Source organism: Schistocerca americana, chromosome 5, assembly GCF_021461395.2.
Source record: "Schistocerca americana isolate TAMUIC-IGC-003095 chromosome 5, iqSchAmer2.1, whole genome shotgun sequence".
Taxonomy (NCBI): domain Eukaryota; kingdom Metazoa; phylum Arthropoda; class Insecta; order Orthoptera; family Acrididae; genus Schistocerca; species Schistocerca americana.
The window spans coordinates 85881249-85893614 of NC_060123.1; the positions used below are offsets into that span (position 1 = coordinate 85881249).

General features: G+C 36.1%; 1 protein-coding gene across 2 annotated transcripts in view; it reads left to right on the top strand.

Moving 5' to 3' along the window:
* Positions 1 to 12366, top strand: part of LOC124615831 (endoplasmic reticulum metallopeptidase 1-like) — a 255168-nt gene that overhangs the window by 237190 nt on the left and 5612 nt on the right. For both annotated transcript variants that reach the window (XM_047143980.1, XM_047143981.1), the window contains exon 12: positions 11910 to 12028. In XM_047143980.1, coding sequence (XP_046999936.1) covers positions 11910 to 12028 — 119 coding nt within the window. The remainder of the gene's footprint in view (positions 1 to 11909; positions 12029 to 12366) is intronic.

Sequence of the window (12366 nt, forward strand, 5' to 3'; positions counted from 1 at the left end):
TTGAGCTATTACAACAGGTTTTAAGATAATTATTGAACGCTGACATAGGATCTTTCATATATTTTTTATTAATACTTAAGAAAATAAATTTTTTTGCACACACAAAGGTGTGTTGATAATATTTTCATTATTTAGATGCGTAATTATGATGAAGCCTGGTTTTAGTACAAGCATTTAATTGCATGCAAGCAAAATCCAATTTATAGTAGAATTTGAAAGTAAGGGTTCATTAAATTTCCTAGATCTGCAGATCACAATAGTGGGCTGAAAGCTTGAATACAGACATTTATCATAAGTCAACTACTGCAGATCTAAGTATTGTGATTGACTCGTGTCACCCAGCTAAAGGTTTTACAGAAAAAACAACTTGAGTTTTAGGCAAAAAGATTTTTAATAAAATGGACAAGCAGACAATTTCATGTAAAGACATTGTTGCACATATTTCCATGTCACGCTTTTGCCCCTGGTGCAACAAAACTGTCAATGCCTGTAGAAGGGCTAAAATGCAGGTTGGGTTCTGTACAAATAAAAAACTTAGATTATTTCTATATGGATGAAAAATTAGATAAATCCAGTAATGCAGGTACATAAAGGATCAGATGTGGGTCGTTATGTGAATATAGTAACTTCCTGGTCTTAAAAGTTGAAAGACTTCCTTTTCACAGCATTGTAATTATGTTGTATTTTGGTACATGTTTCTGTAAAATAAATAAATAAAAATAAAAAGTATGAAATTTAGTTTGTAAACCTTTGGCCTGTGTTAATATGTTTCTGTATGCATTTACATTCTCTTTAATATAAAGATGTGTTATTGATTCAGCAGGCCATCTGATGATAGGCTACACCCGAAATGCTTCATGAAAATAAAGGAGTTTCATTAACATCAAATGAATACTTTTTGCAGCCTATCAGCTTTTTAAGAATTGTATTAAAAATCATTAATGATGGTCACATGCATAACTCATGACTTCAGTAGTACTTTCAGTATTTACAATCATTGTTCTCACTCTGCTCTTTATGAACGGGAAGTCTTACAATAAATTACTGTTTATTTTACATTTACATCTCCTCATATAAAACAAAGGAAATACTGTAACACCATTTATCAAAACCAGTACTTGAACCAACTATGTGTGAAACTGAAATATGTGACATAAAATATACAAACAAAAGCACTGATGTATCAGCTCTACCTATGTTTATTTTTTACCGCGCAATCTGAGGTGTTGTCACGGTCACCATTTCTAACCCCATCATAGGTTCGAGTCCTCCCTTGGGCATATGTGTGTGTGTGTGTGTGTGTGTGTGTGTGTGTGTGTGTGTGTGTGTGTCGTTCTTAGCATAAGTTAGTTTAAGTTAGATTAAGTAGTGTGTAAGGTGTAAGCTTAGGGACCGATGGCCTCAGCAGTTTGGTACTATAAGACCTTACCACAAATTTCCAAAATATGTTTATTTGAAACAGCATTAATACAAGTCCCCACTGATAGTGCAAAATCCCAAAGTCACTAATTGTGTGGATAAACTTATCTTGTGGCCATTGTTTGTCCAGGGTTGTAGACCCACAGATCCATTTTATATTTGGAATGGTAGTTGCGATTGAATGTAGAAGATGAAAGCTTTTGCAGAACGCTTTCATGCGTAAACAACAACACAAGTGAAAGGCACTGACCTATTTTAGTGCACCATTGCTGCCACCTCTGAACTAGGCAAAAACAATACAGAGCCATCCTGAAAACATGCACACATGTACCTTTTATTTTCCAAAATTTTGGAGAAAGTGTTCTATTGTAGAGTACTATCTCACCTTAGCATCAATAATGTCCTCAGTAAATCAGTTTGGGTTTCAGGGGAGATGCTGTACTGAATATGCCTTTTGCATGTTCACTCACCAAATTTTACAAGCGTTGAATAATAAAATAGTGCCAGTTGATATTTTCTGTGACCTATCTACGTTCTGAGGGAACTCGCCTTTAACAAAGTAAGTGTTTGTTGCTCAAAAATGTCCTATAAGAATATTATGTGATGCTCGCCCACGATCATCCTGTAGACATCTGTTTAAGGAACTGGGCATTCTGACTACTGCTTCACAGTATATTTATTCCCTTATGAATTTTGTTGTAAATAATCCACTACAGTTCAAAATGAACAATGATATACATAATTACAATAACAGAAGTCTTTAGTACAAAAAGTAGTACACACTGCTGCAACAAAAATTTTTGATCACTTACTCAGCGATATAAAATGTCTGACAGACAACTAAGTAAAATTTGAAAACAAACTGAGAAAATTTATCTTTGACAACTCCTTCTATTCATTAAAAGAATTTCTGGGGTGTAGGAAAAGGACTGTGAAGTTTAGGGAAAGGGGCAGAATTCGGAAAAGTCAGTGCAAACCCAGGGTCGGGAGACTCACCGGTCACCTGTTCGTTAAGCCTCCCATGACCCAGAGTGCTGGGTGACTTTTCCAAAATCTACACCTTTTCCTAAACCTCAACAGTCCATTTCCTTCATCTCTCTTCCTTCCCCTTTAACCCTTCTGCCAGACTTTTAATGCGGAATGGTAGTTGAAGCTACGCATGTGAGACATTCTGTATTGGAAATCATTAGGGAATTCAATGTTCCAAGATCCACAGTGTCAAGAGTCAGAAGAAGGCGCCACTGGCTCTGAAAGCTTGCAAACTCTAATACCTGTTATATGTGTGTTTTCCTGCTGCTGTGTAGTGAGTAGATTTTTTTTGTCTATCCATTTACATTGTACTTTCAAAAGTTCACTCTCTTTGTTGGCATGAAGAAGAATTTCTGTTATTGTAATGTGTAAAAGATGGTGGGTAGGAATCACTTACTCACATCTGTATATCTTTTCCAAAAGTCGAATAATGTAAAAACATTAGAAATGTTCAACATGTAACCATATGTGTAAATTGCTACTCATCATATAGTGGAGATGCTGATCGCCTGCCGTCCGTCTAACCTTCAGCACTAGCACAGTCCACCACCCCTACCCTACTATCCCTCTCCACCCCAGCCTTCTCTTTACACCCACCCAGTCGCACTCCCATCATGCACTGGTGCTGCTGCTCACATTGTGGCTTGAGTTGCCTGAGACTGCAGTCATATGCCTGTGAGTTACATTTGTGTACACACGCGTTTGTGTGTGTGTGTGTGTGTGTGTGTGTGTGTGTGTGTGTGTGTCAGTCATCTACTTTTGACGAAGGCCTTATTGGCCGAAAGCTTTATTTGTGTCAGTCTTTTTGTTATGCATATCTGTGACTCAGCATCTCTGCTGTATGGTGAGTAGCAACTTTCCTTTTCAGTATTCTTATGATCCATCCTGGATTTTTCATTGTTTGATTAAATGTACAAATTCATTTATGATGTGAATGTAAAAGTGACTCGTTTCACATCATTATAATTTACTGTCCAAACTGATCCATGGAATTTGAAACTACCTAACTAAGCATACTGTTCCAGGACTGTCCCTACAACTTGTTCCCCTTTAGCTGAGGTTGCTTCTTTTATTCTGGTGTTAAACAAACCCTATGTCACAATTATGAAGTGTCTAAATGATCCTGTGGACACCCTTACAAATTGCTGTTTCCGGTTGTGTACAGATCACTTTTATAATACATTTTGATCATTTGCCCAGTAACATAAAATGTCTGACATGGACTGAAACATGTTTTTAATCTAATTTAAAATCATTTCTCCTGGATAACTCCTTCAATTCCATTGATGAATTGCTACATAAAAACTGGCAACCAGTAAAAAGAAAAAGAAAAAATTGTTTTAAAGTATAGTTGTGTGAGTGGGAATAAAATGATAATGTATTTATTAATGTTAACACTAATCCTGTAAACTGACTTGTTCCACATCATTTCTATAAAAGAATCAATCAAATGATCTGTGGAAGACATAACTAACCAACAAACAGTTTGAACTGGGCCAAAAGAGCTGAAACGCCCTAACAGATACATTCATTGTACATCCCCATTGATTTTTGCGGTCCTTGTTGCTTGTCTGTTCACGCTGAAAACTCTGTGCAAAAGCTGCTGCTCTTGGTTGTTACGTGAAGGCCACCGGCCACTGCATTGTCTGTGGTGAGAGATAATGTATGAGACACTGTGGATCTCAGAATGTTGAATTCCCTAGTGATTTCTAATACAGAATGTCCCATGTGTGTAGCTCCAACTACCATTCTACATTCAAAATCTGTCGGTTCCTGTCGTGTGGCCATTATCATGTTGGAAACCCTTTCATGTAAATTACTTGACTGCAAATGACAGCTCCGCCAATGCACAGCCCTTTTACACCTTGTGCGTGTGATACTAATGCTATCTGATTGTGATTATGTCACTATCCCATAACTTCATTTTACAGATGATTACAAAACTGAAATGGGATTTTGCCTAGGCGAGAGTTGTTAATGTATCTTTATCAATTTTTGGGATTAATTAGTAGTAATTAAAACATCTTTTTAATTAAAATCAGTTATCAGAATCGAAATATTTGGCCTCATGCTTTGATGGGAATATCTCAGTTGCTTAAAAGACTTTTCTAGGAAAAAGTGTAAAAATCAAGATGAGAAATCTGTCATATCAGGCTTTGCAGGATTGGTTCGTGGATATTAGCCCCAACAAAACCTGTTACATCACTGCGAACAGAAGGTGGCTCGGACTGCCATTAAATGTTAATACTAACAATCCTGTCTGAGGAACATACACAACTGAGAATTATAGCAGAGATTGAAAATACAGCTTCAGTTGTAAGGTTCATTTTATTTTTCAGTAGTTAAAATTTTTTGCAGGATCCCATATGTAGGTGTTATATCTGATAGGATCAGCAAATGGCACCTATTGAAGCACCACTTGATCAATAAAGTCAATTGCTATGCACAATTAGGTGACTATAGCATCCAGTGTAGTGAGTGTCCTTTCACCTACATAGGCCAAACTGGCCTCTCCTTTGGCATACGGTTCAGAGAGCATAAGTACCTTAGCAATTCTAAATCTGCCCTCAATAACCACCTGAAGACTCATAATTATTCCATTTCAGATACAAAAATGAATTGCAGTATCCTACATATTCAATGTAAGGGTCCAGTTTTATGTATTTTGGAGGAAATAGAAATTATCTGCAGAATTAACCATAATCCTTCAGACATTTTGAATTAACAAACTTCACTCAAGCACACCATCTTGCTGAGTAACTTTTCTTTTTTGAAGCGGCGTCCGGCCTCATTTTCTTCTCCTTCTGGTTTATGATTATTGTACGCCAAAAATGTATATTTCTTAACTGGGTCAGTGTTTTTGCCATTGCTTTGATGGCCGTTAATTAGGTGTAGCTACTATATGGCATATGCCTAACCCCTATAGTGAGGACTGCAAGGTCCACCCAGTTTATTTTACATAGCTGTAAAATGCCCTCTTTCAATAGAAGTTTGTATATTTTTCATTCTTTATCCTATGACTATGGTGAATTATTGTACGCCGTTATCTGTGTCCTCATTAAATTAAAATTTGCCTATCTTTCATGATGTAAAATTTGTCTCTGGACTTATCTTAGATAACTCTCATTGAGTCATCAACTTTTAGTTAGCAGGTTTTAAATTGATCCTGCTGTTAATGCATACCTTTAGTGCTATTGCTGCTAGCTATTCATTGGTGTAGTAGTTTTCAACAGTGTGGACTGTAAGATTCTGTTAGATGCTTTTTAATAGGAGTGGCACAAATGTATGTTCTTTTAATTCATGACTGTGGTGTGTTATTACATGTTGCGATATATATCCCCATTAAATTAAAAACTTGTATGCCATTCGTGGAAAGGGAAAAATTTTCATTTTGTTTTACGGTTTACGCACAAATTTTACATCGCTGGCTTCCAGTTAGTTTTGCTACAGCTCTGTATTGCCCCTGTTCAGTAGGTACCTTTATCACTCATAGTGTACTTTTAACACCTTTCATGTAACTCTCTATGTAACAGTTGTTTTCATTTTGAATGTAAATCGCTAATTCAGATTGTGAATTGCCAGGCTAGTTGGCCCTGCGTTGTTCTTCCTGTCAACAGATGGCAGTACTTTTGCCACTCTGGTTTACCGGTTTTCTTCTCACTTTGCGTACACTGCTCTGTGCTCTGGGCTTGCTGGTGATGCACTGCATCCTGTACTCATCCACTGCAGTGCTCAGGGTCACAGCACAAATTGTAAGTGTCCGGGTGTTCATAGCCTATTTCCTTACTCAGACAGTTGTCCATTGTATTGTCTGGTGTCACTAGCCCAACCACTGTTTTCTAAAATGTTATACAGAACTTCTTTTTTGCTTTTTCATGTTTGCTATTGTGTGTAAAAACTATTATTAGCTCCAGTCTCTTGTTTATTTTCAGTATAATATCTCATGGTGGTCGTGTAAGAGTGTGAAACTGATTGTGATTTAACTACTGAAAAATAAAAAGAAGCTTACAACTGAAGCAGTATTTTCAACCTCTGCAAAAATATTGATACTGTTTGGCAGGATTTCTAAAAAGAAAACTAAAAGCAAATATTTTCATGTTACAATGAGAGCCCATGTAATAAATATAAATAAAATGAGTAGCATGAATAGAGGTGACCAATTTCAAGCAATCTTCTGTTGTGACCAGAAATGTCTTTTATACAGGGAAGGCCAAGTGGAATCAAAGCCCTGGAAGTAGATAAAATTCTGTTAGAACTGCTGATAGCCTTGGGAGAGCCAGCCACGACTAAACTCTTTCATTCATGAGCAACATGTATGAGACAGGCAAAATATCCTTAGTCTTCAAGAAGAATGTAATAATTCAAATTCCAAAGAAAGCAGGTGCTGACAGGTGTGAAAATTACCAAACTACCAGTTTAATAAGTAATGGTTACAGAATATGAAAATGAATTTTTTACAGAAGAATGGAAAAACTGGTAGAAGATGATCTCAGGGGAGATCACTTTGGATTCCAGAGAAATGTAGAAATACATGAGGCAATACTGACTCCACGACTTCTCATAGAATATAGTTTAAGGAATGGCAAACCTATGTTTATAACATCTGTAGACTTAAAGAAAGCATATGACAATGTTGACTGGGTTACTCTTTCAGATTCTAAAGGTGAGATGGGTAAAATACAGGGAGCAAAAGGCTATTTACAATTTGTACTGAAACCAGATGGCAGCTATAAAAGTTGACGGGCGTGAAAGGGAAACAGTGATTGAGAAGGGAGTGAGACAGGTTTGTAGCCTATCCCCAGTGTTATTCAAACTGTATATTGAGGAAGCAGTAAAGGAAACAAAAGTAAAAATTTGGAGTAGGATTTAAAGCATAGAAAATAAATAAAATCTTTTAGATTTACTTATGACATTTTAATTCTGTCAGAGATAGCAAAGGATTTGGAAGAACAGTTGAATGAAGTGGACAGTGTCTTGAAAGGAGGATGTAAGATGAACGTCAACAAAAGCAAAACGAGAGTAATGGAATATCAGGGCATATGTGCTCCGGGATATCTGGGAGAAAACCGGTAAAAACCTGGGAATTTTCTAGAGTTGTTTTAGTCTTTCATTAAGTTTTTGTAATTTTGACTGATAAGAACAGATAAACAGCAAAATGTGTCAAAGCCTTTAGCACGAAGACCGTGAAATACTTCGTAACAGCAAACTGCTTCCGATCAGCATGTTGTCACAACTGTTTACATTAGGTATGTTTTGAGCAGTTTCCAGTGGTCTCATGCACACGTGCAGTTGAGTTGCCTATGAGCAGTGCCTTCTCCCACTTCTGGCTACTTGAAGTGTGGCTGCAGCAGTAGCAAGAAGCAGTCATGGTACACAGAAAAATTTTTGTTGTGTGCCCGAGCTGCCAGATTCACGCATGCGCAGAGCAGTCTGGGTTTTAATGGGGGGAGGGGGGGGGGGCTAGTGACCCGTATTTACGTTTAGTGATTTTTGCTGTTTCCTGATGTTGTATTTCCTCTTCATGTACAGTTCACACGTCAAATGAAAACAAAATGCGGATTTCTGTGGCTGGGAGCTATCAAGTGAATTAAAATACATTCACATAACTACGGAAGGCTGTTTATTAGTTTCAGTTTTCTGGTTTTATTTAATTTCCATGGTTTTTGCAGACAAGCATTAATGCCTTGCACAACAATGAAGTTATTTTTGTTGATTTCCTAAGTAAATTTGGCTTTTATTAGTCTTTTCCGCAGATGCAGTCAATTTACAAGAAACGAAATGTTTCATTCCACCCTATTGGCTAGTTTCAACTGTTCACTGAAATTCAAGTGCACATTTTCATAATCTGCTACGTATGGCATTATGCTATAATAGAGAATCAAACTTGAGACAATACAGTACTTGTGCTCCAAGAAAATTTACATCCCGAAAAGTGCACTGAAAAGCTTAAAATCTGGCTAGGGCCTACTTCATCGTGAATCTGGACATATGAGTGTGTCCTTCAAGCCGATTTATGCATTTTAGTATGGTTTACAAAATTCCTATGCTCTTGGAGTTTCCTCTGATGTCCTATTTCTTTTATGACATCATGGAAGATCTCTTAATGCTGTATGTGTATAAACATACAGGCTTCCTACATCATCGTAGCTGACCACTGGCAGTAACGCCTGTTTTCGGCGCTCCCTGGCAGCTGCTGAAATGAACCCATGTCTAAGAAGTCGCGGGAAAATATGGTGAATGGTTCTTTGAAAAGCATTATTTTCAAAGGAAATTTTCTTTTACGCAAAGTGAACTTAAATCACGGAGCGTTTGACTCTCACTTAAAACTTAAAACTTTCATGACCAGCTACTTGGAATAATTTTGAGCCCAGAAGACCAGACATCAATGTCAAACGCTAATAAAAAGACCAATATTACATGTGAAAGCGTAGCTTCTCTTTAATCAATCTTCGAGACCAATATTATATATGTAAGCTTAGCTTTTCTTGTAGCTACACTATATACATCAGTTTAAATCATTAACTTTTCCTATTTATGCGTTCACACTACTTTGACAGTGGTGTGACTATTGGCTGACTACATCACATGTCCTATGCTCTGAATATCTGCTGTGATTGGCTGATCAAATCACATGACATGAACTATGATTGGCTTACAATTGTGCATTGCAATGTCTGTTTCAGTTCTTTAGAAACTAACGTGGAATTGGAATTTATACGTTTGTAATATGAAAATATGCAGCATATCGTAATATGAAAATATGCAGTGCACATGTTGCTGCACATCAGAGATCTTTTCCCTTGCCGAGATTCATTTTCTGACCTGCAGGAAAGTTCTTGCTGGTGTATAAAACCTTTACCATTCAAAGGATTGATGGTTTTCCAGCTCTGAGGGAAAGTACACTGCCGCTTATCACGGAAAAAGTATATTTTCACCTTGGTAGAAATATATTTTCATGTGGAAAAAAGTGAGTTTTTAACCAGGAGACCCAGGAAAAAACTGGGATTTTTTTTATCTTGTCTACATATACACCCTGAATATAGTAAAATGAAATCAGGTGATGCTGAGGAAACTAGATTAGGAAATGAGACACTCAAAGTAGTAGATGAGTTTTGCTATTAGGGGAGCGAAATAACTGATGTGGTTGAAGTAGAGAGGATATAAAATGTAAATTGGCAGTGACAAGAGAAGCATTTCTGAAGAAGATAAATTTATTAACATTGAATGTGGATTTAAGTGTTAGGGATTTAAGTGTAGTAAATCTTTTCTGAAAGTATTTGTCTGGAGTGTAACCAGATGTGAAACATGGATGATAATCAGTTTATATAAGGAGAGAATAGGAGCTTTTGAAATGTGGTGCTACAGAAGAATGGTGAAGATAAGATGGGTAGATCATGTAACTAATGAGGAGATACATTTGTGGTGCTACCTTACTAGAAGAAGGGATTGGTTGGTAGACACATTCTGAGACATCAAGGGATTACCAATTTAGCACTGGAGTTAAGTGTGGGAGGTAAAAATAGAGATGGAGACCAACAGATGACTACAGTAAGCAGATTCAGAAGGATGTTGGGTGCAGTACTTACAGATGAAGTGGTTTGCAGAGAGTATAGTAGCATGGAGAGCTGGATCAAACCAATCTTCAGACTGAAGACCATGACAACAACAACAACAACAACAACAACAATAACAATACAACAAAGGCCAAAAGCACTACTTTAGTAACCTGATTGAATACAAAGCAAACAACTGAAATACTGGAAGAACTGAGCACTTTATTGAAGCTGCAGGATTATTTATAACATTCTTTCTTGAAGTGTTTTCCATCTTTGTTGATACATTTTGTCAAATGACCTGGCACACTGAGGCATACTTGTTTATACCCGATCAATGTCTTAAAAAAGTGTTGTATATAGCTTTTTTCATTTTCTCGTGTTTGTGGTTTTTGTAGCATACTCTTTATCTTTAAGATAACCCCAAAAGAACAAATCCAGTGCTGTAGAGTCAGGAGATCTGGGTCACATTTCTATTACCCCTCACCATCCAATAATTTTCCCACTAAATACCTCATCAATGTAGTTTTGCATAGCTGTTGCGTAATGTGGTGGACCTCCATCACATTGAAAGTAAAGTGAGTTGAAGTTGTTCTTGGTTATTTGTAGCCCTAGAATGACATAATGCTGTGGCACTTGTATTTATAATCATCACAAAGAAATATGATTATTTTAGTATTTTCAATGAGTTGCAATAAGTTATTACTTTTGGTGCACCCCGTATTACATCAGAATCAATTTCTGTTTCATACAATTTTAGGTTATACTTTTCAAAGGAGTTTTGTCTGAAGCAATTGTTTAGATGTAAGTCGAGTCATCACAGTCAATCTTGAACTTGGGAAAAGAAGGCAAGTACAGTAGAATTATATCGCATGTGGGAACTGAACACCAAAGTCAGAATTAAAACTTACATTTTTTAAGAGAATAAAGAAAAATGCGAACATTGCTCAATATCACACAATATTTCAAAATAAGACCAGGGAAATTATTCCAGTATTCTGAAAGAAAACACCCTATAAATGATTGCTGATAGAGAGAAGCATGCATTGTAATGTGTATCGGTGTATTCCATTAATGAAATGACACTTTCCATTTAAACCATGGAAACTACAGTTCGTAATATCAACAATACTGTATATGCTCACATTCTATTCAATTTCATCAGAGAGAAATTAATTCCAGTCTCACTTATTATTTCTGAAACATGTTTCACGATGTTAAAACATTAATTTATTGGATTAGTGATCACAGATTCCTAATTTATACATACTTTTCAGTGCACTAAAACGGTTTATTAAATTGGAGAGGTTATGAAACAGATCATTGTTTGAAAGGGTTATGAAATAATGGCATATGTTATGACTGTTGAAAATATGTGCCGGAGTATATACAGCACTTCTGAGTAGGATTTCACTGAAATCATTGAATGTAATTGCTTTTAATTGATTTCGTCCCCATTGGATCCATTCAGTTAATGTAAATAAATTTAATTCACTTATGGAAATTTTGGTTGTATCTATCATAAAGTGTGTTAAAATGACAGCTCATGAGAAAAATGTTACTGCTGTATGTCAAACAATATGAATAATATTTTCATAAATATCACAGTGTCTCAAATAGTGCACTACAGGTTGGTGATAATCCATCAATACTTTTTCAAAACATTGTCTGCTGATACTTGCACAATAAGGACTTTATTAATTCTCAGAGAATTATGCCAAATGTTGTTTTGTATAGTTGCAAGATCTAGAAATGTCAAAATATGATAACCATTTGGTATTTGTGATTCCTTGTAGTGTCTTTTGTTACATCTGTATGGTCATATAAACATCTGTTTTTGTGTGATATTTAGACACTTTCTGAAATACTGTATTTTACCAGATGATTATAAAATCTCTATGTTCACAGCAAACATACACTTTGGATTCCAAGTCCTGCTCCTGTTATTCATAACCCAACAAAACTGGAACTTTTGTCTGCAAAATCATTATCAAAATCTGTAAGAAGATTAACTTTCAATGCCACAGGTAGGAGGAATAAAACTAAGATCGAGTACATTTTTAAGAGGTTTTGAACATTTCTGCAATGTAAGAATGGCCATTTTGCACGATGAAAACATTCAGTTTAAGTATTATATGGTCGAGTGGTAGCATTTCTGATAAACATTTAAAATTTGTTGGTCATTTTAGTTATCTCAACCAACACTGAGATATTGGATTCTTATACAGAGAGAGGCTGAACTTTTTTCTTCCAAAGATGAGTTGGTCAGTGCTTCAGAATTTCATAATTTGCTAAATTGTTACACAGTTTTTTCCCAGGACTTATATTTACTTGGTGCGAATCATTCTAGACTTCGTTTTCTTTC